Source organism: Diceros bicornis, chromosome 16, assembly GCF_020826845.1.
Source record: "Diceros bicornis minor isolate mBicDic1 chromosome 16, mDicBic1.mat.cur, whole genome shotgun sequence".
In the NCBI taxonomy this organism is placed as follows: domain Eukaryota; kingdom Metazoa; phylum Chordata; class Mammalia; order Perissodactyla; family Rhinocerotidae; genus Diceros; species Diceros bicornis.
The window spans coordinates 43,229,058-43,248,525 of record NC_080755.1 but is presented as its reverse complement, the minus strand read 5'-3'; the positions used below and the strand labels follow the sequence as shown (position 1 = coordinate 43,248,525).

The 19,468-nt window shown below is 36.7% G+C and overlaps 1 protein-coding gene across 1 annotated transcript in view; it reads right to left on the bottom strand.

Annotated features, from left to right (window-relative positions):
• ME2 (malic enzyme 2) overlaps positions 1–19,468 on the bottom strand; it is a 48,887-nt gene that overhangs the window by 13,929 nt on the left and 15,490 nt on the right. The window contains exons 3-12 of the mRNA XM_058557151.1: positions 17,712–17,845; positions 13,901–14,050; positions 11,654–11,729; positions 10,375–10,536; positions 9,960–10,063; positions 7,580–7,689; positions 7,381–7,478; positions 6,969–7,082; positions 4,084–4,198; positions 1,980–2,122 (exon numbers count right to left, since the gene is read on the bottom strand). Coding sequence (XP_058413134.1) covers positions 1,980–2,122; positions 4,084–4,198; positions 6,969–7,082; positions 7,381–7,478; positions 7,580–7,689; positions 9,960–10,063; positions 10,375–10,536; positions 11,654–11,729; positions 13,901–14,050; positions 17,712–17,845 — 1,206 coding nt within the window. The remainder of the gene's footprint in view (positions 1–1,979; positions 2,123–4,083; positions 4,199–6,968; positions 7,083–7,380; positions 7,479–7,579; positions 7,690–9,959; positions 10,064–10,374; positions 10,537–11,653; positions 11,730–13,900; positions 14,051–17,711; positions 17,846–19,468) is intronic.

The following is a 19,468-nucleotide window of genomic DNA, read 5'->3' as shown; positions in this document are numbered from 1 at the left end:
GTTCACATGCTCTGCTTTGGTGGCCCAGGGTATGCAGGTTCAGATCCCAGGCGTGGACCTACACACTGCTCATCAAGCCATGCTGTGAGCGTCCCACATACAAAACAGAGAAGATTGGCATAGATGTTAGCTCAGGGACAATCTTCCTCACCAAAAAAAAAAAAAAAAAAAAAAAAAAAAAATTTAAATGGCAAGATAGAAAATTTTAGCAGAGAGCTGCAAGCTACACAAAAGGATCAATAAGTATTTGAAAATTATTGTTAAAATTGAGAGGTGTGATGATGATACTGTGATTATATTTTTAAAAGAATCCTTAACTTTTGAGAGATATACTACAATATTTATAATGAAATGATATGATGTCTGAGATCTGCTTCAAAATAATCTGGGTGGGTAGGACGTAGAAGAAACATGACTGGCAATGAGCTGATCATTTTTGAAGCTAGGTATTGGTATGTGAGAGTTAATTATACTATTCTCTCTACTTTTGCATATGTGTGAAATTTTCCATAGTAAAAAACTTTTTTAATAGAGTGGAGACAAAAACATTTATCACATATTTATTAATTATTCTTAAGTGCATGACCTAACAATTATACTGCCTGATATCATTGCAAACAAGCCTTTTAAAATCACTTCCTAGAGCCACTTAAAGATCGCTTACAGGAACAATACAGAAAATGAATACATTGTGGAGATTACAAATATATCCCCACAGAACAGTAGGAAAAAAACAACTGTCCTAATGGTATATAAGCAGATACTTGTAACTTGGATATAATTCAGTGGTAGTGTCCAAGAATTCAAAAGAACTAAATCAAATGATTTGGATGAAGGTAAAAATTTATGTCACAAAAAAAAAATGGCCCTCATAAAGACAAACACTGATGGTGAAGATACATTTGAAGAGGGTAAAAAGAATTGTTTTATAAAATGTGAGGGCAAGAAAGCAGTATTTATAAATTGATTATTTCTATAATATGTGATTTTAAGTCTGTGTCACTAAATTAATAAATTATTGTCAGAAGAATCAAATAGAAATTCTACAAATAAAAAATACAATAAAATTAAGAACCTAACAATACGTTTACACAGCTAAAAAGAGAACATGCAAACTGGAAGATAAGTCCAAAGAAAATCACCATATTGAAACACAGAGAGCAAACAGGATGGTATACAGAAAACAGTGTAAGAGATATATGAGATATAGTAAACAACGTCTGACATTCACATAATTGGAGTCCCACAAGAGGAGAGAGAGAATGTGGCCAAATCAGAGATATTGCAAGAATAGACCACCCCCAGCCCCCAAAAACCAGGACATCAAGCTACAGATTCAGGAGCTCTGCAATCCCCAGGTAGAATAAATACAAAGAAAACCACAACTAGGTCCATTGCAGTAAAACTGCTTAAAACTCAAGACAAAATGATGTATCAAAAGGAAAACAGAAGTCAGAAAACAATAGAATGGTATCTTCAAAGTGCTGAAATAAAGTTATCTACCAACTTTTATTACTATGCACAGTGAAAATATCCTTCAAAATGAAGGCAAAATAAAAAAATTATCAAGAGAATTCATCAGACCTACACTTAAGGAAAGTTCTTCTGGTAGAAGGAAATGACCCTAGATATAAGCACAGACATGCAGAAAGGATGGAATGGCAAGAGAAAATATTAAAATGTAGGTAAATCTAAATGAATAATTTTTGTTTAAAACAACATCTTTTGGGGTTTAAAATATATAGAGAATTAAAATGCACAACAGCACGAAAAGTGTGAGGGTGTTAAAATGGAGATACAAGGTAACAGCTTTCCAGAATTGATACAAGCAGTAATTTATATCAGAATTTGATGACCCATGGACATACATTGTAATCTCTAGAGTAACCATTAAAAGAATTATGCAAGAATGTATAACTAACAGGCCAATAGAGGGAAAACAGAGATAATCAATTCATACAATTATTTTTGATTACTACCTCTGTAAGTGTATAGGCTTCTTCAGCTGTGCACTCGGCCTTTGCTGTAGGATTACTCAAAGCAAATATTATAGGCCTTTCATTAATATCAGCCATGGCTTTGATTACATCAGGAGTGAAAAGTCGGCCAGCTCCTGCAACTCCTATAATAAATAAGGGGAAAAAAAGCAACTTCATTACAGGTGAAATAAAGCAGTTCTTACCAACAGCATTTCTACAGTAGGTTTAACATAAAAGCACAGGTAAACTCCCACTGCAAAGACAGATTTTTGCATTGCTGAGATACTGTCATGGGAACACAATCTCAACTCTGAAAAGAAAAACAGTAAAATGCTTAAAGTTTTCACTTAAATATTTATTGTCTACCCCAGACAGTAAATTGTGGGAAATAAAAAAGAGTATAAGACTATCTCCATCACTCTGTCTAATTAAGAAGATAAAACTTGCTACAACATGGATGAACCTTGAGGACAATAAGCTAAGTAAAATAAGCTAGTCACACAAAGACAAATACTGTATGACTCCACTTATATGAGGCAGCTAGAGTAGTCAAATTCACAGATACGGGAAGCAGAGTGGTGGTTGCTAGTGGAATCTAGTTGTTTATTGGGTACAGAGTTTCAGTTTAGCAAGATGAAAGGAGTTCTGGAGATTGGTTGCACAACAATGTGAATGCACTTAAGACTACCACTTACCTGTACACTTAAAAATAGTTATGATGGCAAATTTTATGTTATGCATATTTTACCACAATTAAAATAAAAAAAAAAGATAACCTGCATCTCAAAAGTTAAATTGTTAAACTTTATTGTACTCATTACAAAATAATAGGAATTCAGAAGGGATAAAATCATCCTGACTCAAGTTTGATACAGTTCAGTTTAATGACCTTTATTAAGTCCCTACCATGCCTTAGACTCTAATATTAGGCCATTAGGATATAAAAATGAGTATAATGCAGGCAGCTTATAGTTGAGGGAAAATAACAAAGTAAACAGAAATCAGAAAACCTGTAATAGGTGCTAAGTAAACAGTGTTACAGAAGCACAGCATGAAGGAGAAATACTTAGCCCACATGGGAATTTGGGGATGACCAAGTAATGCTTCAGCTGAGTACTTAACCAGTTCATCTAGTAAAAAGACTTATATTCAATAGTCAAAATAATTAATCTTTAAGTCTGTTTTATTAACTGATATATAATATAGAAAAATACTGATCTGGAGACCAGAGTTTTAGTGCTTGCTCTGTCACTCCTGTCTATATGAAATATTCACAAATCTTGGGCAAGTTGCTTAACATCTCTGTGCTTTTCTTATGTAAAAAAGGAATTTATACTCAGTGTTTCTTCGTGTGGAGGTACATAGACAAATTCTTAGGAGTTCCTGAGTTCTAAAAAAGTTAAACATTTCTTTATGTTTCCTTGACCAGCCAGGGATGAAGTCAATGAACAGATTCTTAGGTTCCAGAAATGGGCTAAATGATCTTTAAGATTTCTTCTCACTCTAAAAAAACTATGAGTTCTAATCAATGAAGAAGCTAATACTTACCATTTGTGACAGTTTTACTATTTAACATTCAATAGGGCTCCTACGTGAAATTGACAAAATTACAAGAAAAATTATAGATTCAAATCTTACAGCCGTATAGGAAATGAAATAGCTCCTCTTTTCAAGACTTTTATATTTTCTGCTGTGAACGTAATGCCATGTTGGCAGAGTCTGACATCAGCTATGCAATGCCTGACTCTCAAAACGTACCGAAAGCTTTCAACTTTGTTGCCAAGGAAAATCTCTGCCTCTGCATAAGATTTTCTTGGTACAATCTGTCAAATGACCTTGGTCTTTTTCAGGTTTTGAGCCCAACAGTCATACCAACTCTAAAAGCACAGCATGATCAACAGCACAGCTGCTACCACTTGAAAGTACAAGCAATATCCGTTAACTAAACTTCACACACTGTTATCAAAAAGCTATCACAGAAAACATCAGATATGCTAAAAGCTAGGTAAAAACCTGCCATTTCATTTTCAGTAATCTTGCACTGTAGTTATGACTAGCAATATACAGTTAAGTAACAGAACGATGTGTCAACAACTTTACTTACCAATTATAGCTGAAGGCTTAAGTATATTCACTGCATCTTCAAAAGTATCAGGTATGCTCTCAGGGGCTGAGTGAGCAAATGGTTCTTGATAACTCTCTATTTTAGCTTTCCGTCCCTAAATTTTTAGATAAAATATAGTATTTTTCAGTAAACACTTATTGACGATTAATTGAAAAGACATCATTACGAGCCACATATTGTTTATATAATAGCAATGTCCTCTCATTTACTTTTCTCTTCAACTCATTTCTTCCAATTCTATCTTCACAGTGTCCATAAACCCAAATATAAAACATAAATCAAATCCCATTATAACCAAAAACTTTCTAATCCCTCTCAAAAACTTATTTACTGTGTGAAGTCCTCCTAAATCCAGTACGGCACAAAGGCCTACAGTCCCTTATCTGGACTAGATGCGTTTTGGAATTCAAAACTTTTCATATTTTAGCAATGTATTATGATAGTGTATCAAAAATTACAAATGCCCCCCAATGGGCACCTCACAACTGAACAAAACTTATGAATAGTCACGCCAAATACAGAAAGTTAAGACTATAAATATCCTCTCTGGTTTTGCTACCAGATAAGTTCAGGTCACTCAGATTTGTTACCAAATGAATTTCAGAAAAAACTTTGGGATTTCAGAGCTTTTAGGACTTCAGAATTGCAGTTAGACATCATGGACTTGTGCTACCAAAAGTTCAGAAACAAGAGGAACAAGGAATTCTAGTTCAAGATGGCTGAATGATGAAACATGCTTTCCTCCTCAAATCCCAGGTCAAAGACTGTAAAAATTAAGTCCTTGGTAATGTTACAAAGCCAGGAGAGGTACCACTGACAAACTAGAACAATTAAGAATTTCTCAACAACTTAAAGCAGGCAAAAACATACTGAATACAAAAGCCAATCAAGGTGAGAAATCCAGATCCGTAATTTTGGTAAAAGAGATCTCCCCTACAAAGGTGAATTTTTCCATCAGAACTCCAAAATAACCCCAGATAAGAACCAGCAGGGGCTGGGAAAAGCAGCACACTATCATGAGTTGGCTGGCAAGTTAATCTAAGGACTGAAAAACAGCCTCAACAGTTCCAGGTTCTCTCAACAGTCGCTTCTTATGCTTGCCCCCAGCACGACCTCAGCTCTGCAATATGGGGATTCAACATGAAACTCTCAGTCTCAAAAAAGAGGACAGTGTTTTGGGTCCCCAGGAGAGACGGGAAGCCTAAAACCCATAGGTTAAGCTATTTACATACCCTGAAAGGCAAATATACTCTGAGCTTGCAGATGAACAGGGATTCTTACTTGTGCTAACCAATACCACACGCACTCTAGACCTGACTTGTTACAAACATAATAATCACCAAACATTTGGGAAAACCAACATCACAAATAAAAGCACCAAACTAATTGTGTGCCAGAAAAAATATATATCACTTCCCACTTTCCCCATAGCCTTCTAAGAGTACGCTGTCTTATAACCCTTGCATCCTATATACAAGCAAACATGGCAGTTACAGCCCACTCAGGAGGCAGTGCAGCTGAACGGTTAAAAGCACAGTCTTCACAGTCAGGCTACTTGGGTGTGAATCCCACCTCCATCACTTCCAAGCTGATGACCTTAGAAAAGTCACGACCTTTTTAAACCACCGTTTCCTCATTTATAAAATTTCATAGGATTTTTGAGATTAAATGAGATATGATCCGTAAAGTCTTATCACACTGTCTGGTACATTTTAAACTACTACGTTAAATTACATATAATTTAAGCACTCAAGATTTTTCCTTCACACACTTTAATTTGTCATTTAATTTTTTACACTAATAGAATACTGGTACTAATAAAGAAGAAAAGATTTCAGAACTGGAACAAAGTACATTGAGATAAGCTTGCTCCAAAGATGTAAATGACAAGTAACTGCTACATCATTATATACAGCAAACATACAATAGCACTGTGTGCCGGATAGGTCTAACCATGAAACATTTACCTAGATTTCAATGTGTTACACAGTATAAGACATAACGCATTTCTTAAGCTACTAAAAATGGCAATCAATGGAAGGCAGGGAGTGACATCAGCATCATGGCAGAGTGAGTTATTCCCTTTGTCTCTCCCCTCTAAGTTACAACTAAACGGACATCCATTAACCAACAGAGGATTCCCTACACAGCACCAACAGGAAGCCTGAGAGATCCACACAGCTATACATCTGAAGGTGGGTGGACTGGACCCCGCAGGAAGCAGTGGAACTAGGGGAGCAGCCCGCACCCCACCCCGGCACTGCGATCCAAGTCACAGATCCTCACACAGTGGCCAGCGTGATTGTGAGTGCAGGCGGGGTTAGCCTCAACACATATGAACGCTTGCTAGGAAGGCAGGCAGGTCCAAAGGATACTAGATTAATCTGGGGTAGAAGCTCTTTATTATCCATGAATTGGCTTCAGGAATATGTGCCTTTCTTGGGGGAAAAGGTCCACAGACTTCTACAGGGCATTATGATCTCCAAAGGGTTAAAGAAGTTTTGCTCAAATATCAGATGTCCTGCTAACAATTTAATTAGAAACTTCTGAGTTCCGATTAAAAACCTAGTTTTAGAATGGTCAAGTATAATCTTACTTATATGGTTATTTGATCTCTTAAGAGTCAGAGAACAAAGAAAAAAAGAATAAGTCTGCTGCCAACATAGAGATCATGATTTGAATATGAAGCAAGAGTCTTTATAAAAGACAAAAGTTTGAGGATTTCTGTTGAGAATATCCTGGAAGGTCCCCTACTGGTACAATGTGGATAGGCCAGTGAGATACAAGATTTTAAGAACTGGTAATATTTTTAAAAAATCAAACTAACAACATTCTTTTGCTTCTCCCAGTTTTAAATACCTTACCTTACATAATAAACCAAACTTGTCAACCATCCAAATTTTCTTTTGTGCCTCTTCTTCTGAGAGGCCATTTTCTACCATAGCCATAACTATAAGATTTGCAATTCCAAGAGCAGCCTGTCCAACAAAACATAAATTTTAAAAATAAAGACTAGAGTATGATGCAATGTTTGAATTACTTTATACATGAAGATTATTTGTTATGAGGAATATGTGGTTTGTTCTTCCCTTACAAATCAGACAGAAGTTGATTCTTTGTGATATTCTCTCTAAACATATTTTAAGTTACCTACTTTATAACAGAGACGTTGAATTCATACCCTCTATCTCAACAAAATTATAAGCTCCTTATCCCCATTTTCCAATTCTAAAGGAGAGTGTTGGTTTTAAATTCTAAAAGCTTACAAAAACTTACCTCTCCTGCTCCAAGAAATAAGATTTTGTGTTCTGAGATCGATTTCCCAATAATTTTTTGTGCTGCAAGAAGACCTGCTAGAGCTACTGCAGCGGTGCCTGTGAGAGACAGAAAGATTTTTAAAAATAAAAATGAGCACATTAAAAATACTTTTAAAAAGTAGGAATCAAAAACTTAAGGTATTTTTTTTTTGCATTACCTTGAATATCATCATTGAAGGTACAATATTTTTCTCGATACTTTCTCAAGAACCTGAATGCATTATGATTTCCAAAGTCTTCAAACTGAATAAGTGTGTTCTGTCCATATCTAAAAACAGCAAAACTCATAATGGTTGGGTTGAAAATACCACTATTAAACAGCTTTCCTGTCTAATACTCCTTATGATTGCATTTAAAAATACATAATGTATTATGTTAGTTCATTTAAGGCCATCTGGCAATCTTCAGAGCCTATGAAAGACTAGACTCAAAATGCAGAAATCTATTACTCATTCAGAAAGATTTGTGGGATGCTTAAAACGAATGTTATAAATGAATGAATATTAATCTGTATAAACTATTTCCAAGGGCCTAGGAGGATGCCCAGCACATATAAGCACGAAATAATTTCCTGAAAAGGAAGAGATTTTTGTTTCTGAGTCTCAAAAAAGTAAATATTTGATATGTATATTCTCATTGCATTAGCAGTTAAAGAGCAACACAGGACAGTAGATATTAAATAAGAGGTTAAAAAATAATTGCTGTATGAATTCACTGGCATTCAGAAAAAGACATCAATCATCTTGGTGTATTGGGGTAAGGGAAGGCTTGAAAAGAAGGTGGGACTTTATTTGGGCCCTAAAAGAAAAGCAAAAAGTAAAGAGGTAGGAAGAAAAACAAGGTGTATTTTGGTGACCCTGAATTTTCAACAGTCTGGCTATATATTTCAGGATTTATGTGAGAGGATAAAGGAGAGGTTGGTTAAGGTAGGTTGGAAACAGATAAGAGACAATCTTGAATGCAAAATTAGGGAATGAGGACTTTATTCTGCATCCGATGTAGAATCACTAAAGGCTTCAGAGAAGGGAAGAATTCACGTAAGACTCCGTTTAGGAAGGATAAGCCTGGCAGTGATGTGCAGCACATATTGGTGTGGGAGAGATGAGAAAGACAGGAGAAGCAGGTAGGAGGCTACTATGATATGAGGACAAGAAGATCTGAAGCAGAAGCCACAGGAAGTGAAAGGGACAATTATGAGACATTAGAATGAACAAACAGAACTTGATGGTGAGGACCAACTGGGAAGTAAGGGAAAAGTTGTTAAAATGCCAAGGCAACCCAGATGACTAAGAAGATACTATTTGATCGTCCAAGGTAGGGAAGTGAGAAGAAGGGAAGGAGACGGCAATTTCTGTGAAGATGAAAAGTTTAGTTTTAGATATGTCAACTTGGACTCTGAAATTAATTTTTTAGTGTCTTCTATGTACCAGTAATTTAAAAGAAAGGGCAGAGCTAGATCACAAAGAGTCTGGACTTTACCCTATGGCAGTAGGAAACCACTGAGAGATTTCAAGCAAAAGAATGACATAATGAAGTACACATTTTAAAAAGATTAATCTGGTGGTAAGGTGGGGATGAAATGGAGAAGAGAGAAACTGGAGGAAAGTTTAGAAGAATCCAGAAGAGAGATGAGGCTGCAGAACGGCTGTGGCAATGGAAAAGAGGAGATACATTTCTGAGGCATTTATGTGGTAGCATCAACTAGACTTGAGGATTGACTGAGTGTGCAGCGGGTTGATGGAGAAGGAGGAAGAGTCAAAGATAACACCAAGATCAAAGGTTTGGCAATAGGGCGAACGTTACTGCCATTAATAGAGGCTGGATATACAGAAGATAGGCAGTTTGGAAAGGGAAGGAGCTGTTTTGGACATAAATTTGAAGTAGCAACAAAATGTCTAGATGGAGCATTCCAGTTGTTAGAAATGCAGGCTTCAGAGAGGGGTGGGACCACAGAGACGGGTCTTCATGGATTTACGAGTCACATGCATAAAGGTCACAGCTTATATGACTCAAAGAGAAGAGAACTATACACTCATCCACATGTAATAAAAGAGAGCAAGAAGAACTAGTGAAGGCAACGAAAGAAAGAAGGTGGGAGAAAGACCGAGTTAGGAAAGTCTTCTACTAGTCAAGAGAAGAGAGAATTTCAAAGATGAGGGGTGGAAACCTGGTCAGATGCTGTAGAGAGGTGAGGACCCGATGGTCAGTGAGTTTAGGACATGAAGGCTGCACCAGAGCTTCACTGGGATGCTGGCCGTGAGCCTGGCTGCCCAGGGCTGAGAGAACTGGACAGTGAGGGTCTGACAGGCGCAGTGGGTGCAGCTGCCCCTCAAGAAGTCAGACAACGCAAAGCAGCGTATAAGGGGCACCACCAGGGATCAGCACATCTAATCAGGCAGGAAAGAACACAAGTGCTCAAAAATTTAATCTCCTCCTACCTGTCTTCACAAGCACTAAAGGAAAACAAAACAAAACTGTGGTTCCTTTTTTTCCCCCAAGTTTAAGGTGCTTTCATATATTCAAATTTTTAAAAAATACCTGTCAGTAATGGCTTTCATAAACTCATCAATCAGATCATCATAACGTTGTGATCGGTCTCTTTTCTGATATAAGCCCATGTAAAATGGATCTTTTAAGAGTGCCTATAAAATACACCAAATGTAAAGATAAAATCATTTTGTCACATAACTAGTTTAAATATACTCTATAAAACAAAAATTTCCAAATAAAAAAATTAATATAATTTTTCAAACCTTATTGCCCTTCTTCAAGACACTTTTAAAAGGCTTAATTTACTATTATTAGTATAAGTATTAAAAACAGAGTTTAAGACAAAGATTAACATCTAATCACAAAATTATCCCTTCTTATATTATCTTCAAAAAAAGAATGTAATAAAACACTTTTTTTAAATATGGGAGGAGGATCAAAGGGGGAAAATGATTTTACTCACTGGATTATCAGTTCCCACATCAATACACACAGGCAGGCATCTATCAGGCCGTATTCCTGCACAAGCCGTATATAAACAAAGTTTTCCTACTGGAATTCCCATTCCATAGACACCCAGATCTCCAAGACCCAGAATCCTCTCTCCATCAGTCACCACAACAGCCTTAATTACAAAAAATATATAAATTAAAAATTGTCAAAAACAGGGCACTAATGCAAAACATTTATTAAAAGATTCTCTTCGCATATTTTCACTCTCACTTTTAAAAATGAAATTGTTTCTTGACTAACTTCTGAAGTAAACCAACCAAGCATACTTAAAATTCTAGGATTTCTAGACCTAGATGTAAAAAAGAGAATTAACTAGGTTTGATTTCCCTCTGTCTTTGGTTAGGAATGGAATACTTCTGACTGGAGGATCGACTTAAACATCTTCACAAAGACTAAATAGGGAGAGGTAAGCAAACTTCTGATAAAGAGATTAACCGTAAGAGAAAAATAAGAGTTTAGAAATAAACAACTTGCTACTGCAACATCATAACACCATAACATCATAACAAACAAGAAACACCTTAGCGACGGTGAGAGAGAAAAAGATCTAGAATAAAAAAATATATCTACCTACAAGGTTTTAAGATGATACTGTGAGTTTAATTATCTGACCAAATTTTTTCTAGATTACTAGAATTAATGATTATTTATCAAGATTATTTTGGTGAGGAAGAGATGTGATAAAGGCAGGTAAGATTACTCCTGTAATAAACACTAAAGCCTACCAAAAGATCTTAAATAAGTCATTAGATTTTATTTTAAGAAAGACAGCAAGATTGAACAATATATTTGCTAAATTTGAAACTCTAAGAGTTTTACATCTGCTTAAGGATCTAAATCTATCTTAAATTTAGAAGAAAAAAGGCATAATGAATCCTCTCCACCACCCATCAGAATAAAAGTTTTTATGGCATTTTAATGTACTTTTTCTACCTAGAATATTAATTGAAATAGAAAAGGAATATAGAGAAGGCAGGAGACACCTGTGGTACTGACAGTGAGCAGCCTTACCTTGTGTACCAGCCCTAATTTCTTTCCCAGAGTCAAACTCTACACCAGCAACCCATTTTGTAATTATTACTATCATGATTTCCTCAGAGCACTAAATCTGTGTGTATTTAAATGCAAAATAAATCAGAGCAACAATGAAAAACTGTTCTTGGAAATTCAGTGGTGATTTACAAGGAAAGAAAAAAACATTGTGAAAAGGAAGGTTGTACTATTAGTACCTTAACATGATTTTCTGGCCAGTTATCCACAATTGATCTAACATGACCTCTGTCTGAGATTGAAATAAATAATCCCCTGCAACAGAACAAAAACACCTTGGCATTTCACAACAGTTTTTTGTTTTTTCTAATTTTTTGTTCATAACTGGAATATTTAGATATTTTAATAAAACATCAAGACACAGTAAAATTTCCAAGCAGATTTAGCTAAGTCACACTGGTCTATTTTCAAACATTTTCAACCACTTCAAACTGTAATTGCATTGCTTACACATAGTAGCTGCCACAAAGATTATTATTAAATGATATGATTTTACCCCAGAAGAAATGTTACCACATCTCATGTTGAAAAATACTCAATACACCTCTAGTAAAAAGCAATATAAAGATAAACCACCAATGCAGGAGAGCATAATAAGGCTAAGCAAACTACTGTTAAAACTCAGTGAAATGGAAAATTTGCAATTTGAAGGAATAGCAATGGAGAGAAAAAAACTACAGTAATTTCACATAAAAGACGACATCCTTGAAGCATTAGGAAAAAGTGAAAATTTATTTTAAACACACTGTATATTGTTATCCAACTGAGATAATCAGATTTCAAAAAAGCAAGAGAGAGAGAGAAAGAGGGGAAAAAAAAAAGAAACACAGGTTCTAGAAAATAAGTTGGGCAGAGATGAGGGCCAACAGGTCCCCAGTGCCTTCAAACTGATTCTTACACTTAACTTTCTTATTGGCATCTTAACTTTGGCCTTACTACTATCCTAGCTCAAATCAATTTAAACAGCTTCTCAACTATAGCTGCATAACAGAATGAGCTTTTTAAAAATGCCAAGGTCCCACTCCCAGAGATTCTGATTTAACTGACCTGCAGTTTAAATTAACCAACCAAGATTTACTGACCATTTTCTATGTAAAAAACAAAAGGAACAAAAAACCATTGCGCAGAACACTGCAAAAATGATACACAGTATCTGCCCTCACCCAAAAGCCATGCTCTTTCTATGTATCATGTTAGTTCTCACCCTGGTGCACATCAGAATCACACCAGGAGCTTTTATGAAACACCGACATCTGGCCCCAACTCCAGACTAACTGAATCAGAATCTCTGCGGGTAGAGCCCAGGCATCAGTAGTTGTTTTTATTTTTTTTTTAAGTTTCCCTTTGTCCTTTCATCTGGATTGAGAACCACTATGCTAAGTGAAAAAGCAACTAAGAGCTGACAGCTGGGTTATATCATAGAAATGTTTTAGACACATTAACTGATGACAGCACACAGGACAGAACAGACAGGTTCTCCAAGTGTCTTCCAGGGAATACTTGCAACACCATCACCACGGTGTTCATTCAAATCTGGACCTCCAGACCTTTCTCTTTTTCATCAGAATCTTGGGAATGGGAAAAAGAGGAAAGTTGGCAGGGATCAACATTTTAAGTAAGTCCCATCAATGTTTTGTATGCACGTTAAAGTTTCAAAACCATCAGACTAAACGAGGCGAAACTGAAGGTAAATGCTAGCACATATAGTCTGAATTTCTATATTTGTATCAACATGTAAACAGAACATGGGAAAGATGTGAGGATTGAGGAAAATGATAATAGGTTAGAGGAAAAGGACAAAGAAAACTCGAAATAAAAATAGCATCTATATAATGTTTCCAAGTTTATAAAGAACATCTATCGCATCAATTTCCTCATCTGACCTTCTCAACAGCTCTCTGATAGATGCCAGCATCTCTATTTTACGATAAAAAAACAGATCAAAGGGATAAAGTGACTTATTCAAAGACCTGAGTCAATGCCCATTCTAGTACTCTTTCCACTTAAAATATCTGGAGGTGCTAGAACTATTTGAAACTAAAATTTGTGAAAGTTCATAAACAAACAACAGAAATTAAGGATGACAAACAATGAGAAGCAATCTCTTAATCTGGCCAAACTGTCAAAAACTTTAATGATAATTCTGGAGAACCTGCCACCAGAATTAAGGGTACCTTTTTGGGTACAAAAATGCATAATTTCTATAACAATCATAATAACTTAAAGAAAGTTAAGAATGAATAATGCTATTTCTACATAATGGGTTTTTATTAATCCCTTTTTGTCCAAATTAAGCTTTTGTGAGGTAGGAAATGTGGTTGAGATAAGACTGCAACACATAAAATAGGAATATAACAGGTGTTACAGAGTGATATTTTTCCTATACAAAAATCATTTACAAATATATTTTTAAAAATAAGCCTTACTTAGGTCTTCTAAAGATGTGTCCATATTGGGAGCAGGCAAGACCAACTGTTGGTGTATATACAATTGGCAATAGACTTTCAATATCATCTTGCAGTATTCTATAAAACAACTTCTCATTTCTTTCTTGTATTCCCATTATATAGATGTATCTGAAATTAAGAACAGTAAATAATGTCTACATCAGCCAGCATTACATTCAAAGTTTTGGCCTTTGGAAGTGAAATCTAAATGTTTAAAATTAAGGACCCCTCCCCCCGAAAACAAAATCCTAAATTATCATTATTTAACACCCAGGAGTAAAAATTAACAAAAATACAAATGTACTTAAATGGGAGATGATGATGATGAAGAGGATAACAACAGTTAACATTTATTGAACCCTTACTGTGAGTCAGGCTCTGTACCAGGCACTGGAAATGCAAAGATTACCATGAGGCACTCCCACCCTTAAGGAACTCATCTTCAAAGTGACTGACATATAAATAAGAAAGCAAAAAAAGTGGCATCCATTCAAATATTTACTAAATACTAACTGTGTGCCAGGCACTATTCTGAACTTCAGGGATGTAAGAAGTGACCCCCGTTCTCACAGAGTTTATAATCCAGTAAGCTTATAGGCATTACAAGGTCTACATAGAGCACGGAGGTGGCACAAAGGTCAATTCATATAAATATATAATAACAGCTCTTAAAGAATAAAGCTTAGAAAATAGGGAAATGTTGGCTTGAAAAACCAGTAATCACCTTGAATTAAATATGTCTAAAACAGACTCGTTATCTTTTCCCCAAACTTGTTTCTCCTCCTGTTATCATCTGACCAAATGGGAATTGCAGAGTCCATTCTTGATTTCTCCCTCTCTCACTCTCCCCTACCCCAATCTAATAAATCAACAAGTTCTACAGAGTCTATCTGCTAAAGATCTTTCAAATATATCTGTTTCCTACCTTCACCCCTACCCTGTCCAAGCCACCATCATTTCTCACCTGGGCTACCTCAAGAACTTTCTAACCAGCCTCTATACACACGATTTTGCTCCCCTGCTCCAATCTACTCTTCTCTTAAAAACATAACTCTGATTATTTCTGTCTTCCTTGAATGACTTCCAAATGCCAGTTAAATAGGCTTAACCTCCTAAAATAGCTAGCAAGACCTCTGCCTACCTTCCAGACTCATCTTCATACTGAACTTGCTTCAGTCCCTCAAATGCATCACAAGTCTGGCCTTGGAGCTGCTACCTACAATGCACCCTTTGCCTGGAACACCGTCTCTATCCAGGCACAATCCCACACTCATGCTCACCGAGTGCAGCTCAGGTGGCATACTCTCTGGGGGTCCCTTCCTGCCTGTTCCCCTCCCCTACCACACATATACACACGTTAGATTTTCCTGTTGTCAGGTCCCATAAGACCCTACTCCCTCTTCTGTAACTCTCACTCCACTCTTGACTGTCTCTCTTCCCTCTAGCCTAGATGATATCATGAGTTAGGGACTATCACCTTATATACTTGTATATTTCCAGGAACCAGCAAAGTACGTGGACTACAACTGGTGTGCAAATACTTGGTGAATAAATAAGGAGAAGTGATTCCATTCAGAAGAGAAATAATATTTTCTATATATCTACCACGGGCAGAAATAATGCCAATAGGTAGAAATTAGAGGAAAGGAGATTTCTTCTCAGTGTAGGAAAGAAAACTAACAATTGGGCTGTTAAGACTGAATAGCTTTGTGAAACAGACAGCATAAATGTTAAGGAAAGAACAGAAGACCTACCAGGCATGTGACAGAGGGAAGCTGTGCAATTCCTGGACCTCCTTAATGTTATCACTTTCACTTTCATTTCATTTCCCTTTGGTCACTCTTCTGAGTGCCTCACGCTGGATCTTGTCATCCTCACCTAGGCTTGTTATAGCTCAGAAACCTTGAATGCCATTATTTCACTCTCTGATCACAATCCTCTACCCTTTGGCTAGCTATACAATGCCCTCGCTTTATAATTCTTCGAGGGATCTCTAGCTCCTTGATGGCTTCATTTTCTCCCATTCTATTAGCTCCCTTCTGGCCCCTCTTCCTTCCCCACTCTGGATCCCATGATCAAGTCTCTCACTCTGAACAAATCTCTCACCATTGTTACCATTTAGGAACTCTCTCATATCTTTATCGTGGCACTACCCTTCTACAGTGTCTGCCTTTTCCATCTGTGAACTCCCTGAAGGCAAGGGCTGGAATTTTTCATTTTTGTAGTTCAGATCTTAGAACAATGCCTGGCATTGTTCTAACAGCCTGCAGGAATATTAGCTGAATGAATTATGCTGCATCTTTGCCAGCCCAGCAAACCCCAAACCTGAATCAATGTTACATTGCACCTTTCCTTGGAAAAATAACACTGCCGGGCAGAATGGCATCAATACAAACAAGATCATGCCACTAGGCCTTCAGGGGCCTACTCTCATCCCTTTAAACTGTCCTTGTTCAGCCTCACTTTATGGCTAAATGGCTCTTCCAAACATTTACCACTCTCCTCACCAACTCTATTCAACCTTGGCCCTCCTCCATCTTAGCCACAACCTTCACATTCTACACCATAAAGAAAATCAAGGTCATCAGGTATGATGAGATTCCATCACCTGCATAGCTTATCCTTACTCTTCTTCTTTGCTCTTGCCTCAGAGATTGAGCTGTTCTTTTTCCCTTGTTCAAGGCCAGCCTCTCTACCTCTACACTTGACCCTATGCCCTTTTCCTTTCTCTGGGATCTTGTTCTATCAATTATCCTTTCTCCTAGGCTCATTCCTCACTATGTGCTATGAGCACATTCAACTTCCTTCCGGCCTGAAATATACCCCCTTAAACCCAGGTCCTGCTTTACTTACTCTTCAATGTCTTTCCTTCCCCTCTTACCTAAACTTCTTGAAAGAGTCTGCATTTCCTCCCTTCCCACTCATTTCTCAATCTATTACAGTCACCTTTTTGCCCCATCACATCAAAAAAAAACCACCCCTTGCCAGCCATCAAAAACCAATAATCTCTTACACTTAACAAACCCAAAAGATATTTTTAATCCTGTATTCAGATTGATTCCTCTACCCAGAATACCTTGCCTTTCTTTTTCCTTTTGCCTGCTACATGTAACATGTTGTTTAAGATTCAACTTAGTCATCACTTCCTCCAGGAAGTTTTAACTGATTCCCCAAGTTGGGCTAGGTGCTCCTCTTCGTGCTTTCAGAATATACTCTGCATGTACCTTTTTCTCACTGTCCTGCACGCTATAGTACAGAGTACAATGATAGTCACAGTATAACTATCTATTGAAGAGCTCCTAGAAGGCAGAGCTGTGCATTACTGGGGTGACCACACATTCTAGTTTGCCTGGGACAGTTTCAGTTACTCCTCTTTTTCATTCCCCAAAGTGTCCTGGATTGGATTATATATTACATGGTCACCCCATCTACTACCCACTTTATACCCTCAGTGGTTAGTACAGTGGCACACACAAAGTAGGTGATCAATAGAAGTTGCTGAATAGAATGGGTCAAATCAGATGATAGCCTTGCTTCTAAAATTCCATTCAAACTTGAAATGCTCTGTGATTTTAAGCATTAAAAACTGACTTCTGCTAAATTTTACAATACTGAACACAAGTATTCACTGAAGTGAAGGAAACACAATCATCATAAAAGTAACAGTTAACTGATTAAAACACAAACTTCATCATGAGACTGTATATTTCTCATGCCATAATAACCATAATACTCCCAATTTTTCTGATCAGAACATCAATAAAAAACTAAACATCTAATTAACTCTTACTTTTCCAAAGGGCCATTCAATTTTTTCACGTTTTTATGGAATCGTAAAGCTTGAATATCTTGTGTCTCTATTTTGGGAGGTAGAAGTCCTTGAAGACCAAGCATTTGTCGTTCCTGTAATGTAAATGCCATTCCCTAAAAAGGAGAAATAAAAGGATTAAAAATTATTACTTACTAGGGTAGCAATGGTGCTGTACTACAAAATTTAATTTAAATATAAATTTAAAAGAAATCAGCAAAATATCATTTCTGCCCAGACTGTCAAAAATTTATAAGATTGATCACATCTAGTATGGGTGAGGGTAATACTCTCACATACCACTGCTGGGAATATAAATTGGTTTAGGCTTTTTGGAAGACAATTTTAACGTATTCTTAAAATTTTTAAAGCACATACTCTACAATAAAGCAATTCTACTTCTAGATAGCCATCCTAGAGAAATATTCATGCATAAAGAGGCATATACAAAGAGATTAGTTGTAGCATTGTTTCTAGTTCTCTTGGCTATTACAAACTAACTAAAAGTCCATCAGTTATGGAAGTTAGGGAACTTATGGTATTTCCATATAATGAAATACCATATAATTAAACATATATCTCTTAAGTGTGTAGTAGAAAGATGACCTACACAGTTCAGGAAAAAAAGAAAGCTGCAAATCAAAATATACTCACTGTTAACTAATGTGTTTAAAAAACCCTCATAAAGTATATATTATACACATATGCATCCATACATTAGAAATGAAATCAATGGAATATACTTTGAAAAAACACAACCAAACTGATAACAGAGGTTACCCCCACCAGAAAGAAGTGAGGCTGCGTAGAGGTACAGGGAAGGAAAAAATGATGCTTAAGAAAAAATTAACCGTGTCATAAGAAAATCTTTTTCAATTTCTGGTATTCAGCTGTGGGTTAAATTCTTTGTATCAAAATGATGCCTGTGAAAACGCCAGGGTAAGGACTTCCAAAAATCTTTTCCTCCATAAGAGCAACAAGAACACTGGCAAAATGATCAGAATCAACTTTAGAATTCTGGAAATTAACCAAAGGCTTCAGCAATTGGGGAGCATTTATTCAAAAAAAAAAAAAAAACCAGCTGAATTTCAATAAGAACAGCAAGCTTCATGGCATTTTAACTTGCCTTATTCCTATTCTCAAGACTCTCCCCAGCTCCACAGTAGGCTTGAAAACAGCAATTACTGTGAAACAACCACTTTGAAAATTAGCCTGGCAGCCACTGGAGAGGGTAGAGGGGTTGGAGATTCTTCTAAAAAGCCCCATACCCAAGGAACTGGCATTATCTGACCCATCTACTGGTTCCCTGGAAGAGCCCACTTGCAAGGCTGTCTTCATTTGACCTGACTTGGAGCTCACCCAGTGTGAACAGCCTTTTTCCCAGAAGAGCCTGCTGGAAACAATCAGAGGCAATTATTTAACATGGCAGCTCTCCAAGGCAGTGGATAACAGCTGAGGCAAACAATAGGCTAACCAAAAAGCTGAAAAGGAAAAGTTGAGGAATGAGATGTCCACAGGGCGGGCTTTGAAAAGCTCTAATATATTCCTGAGATTCTAGAAGGTCATGTGCATGAGCTGTAGGCATGTCCAGGAAAGACTTCAGAAGGCCCCAAGGCTCCCACCTCTGGCTAACCTTGAGGCTTTGTGTAAACAGGAAGTGAAAGCTGATTTACAGTTGTAAACTGCCTGGCTGAGTACTGAAGGCATGCCCAACATGTACAAAGAGCCAAAGAATGGGA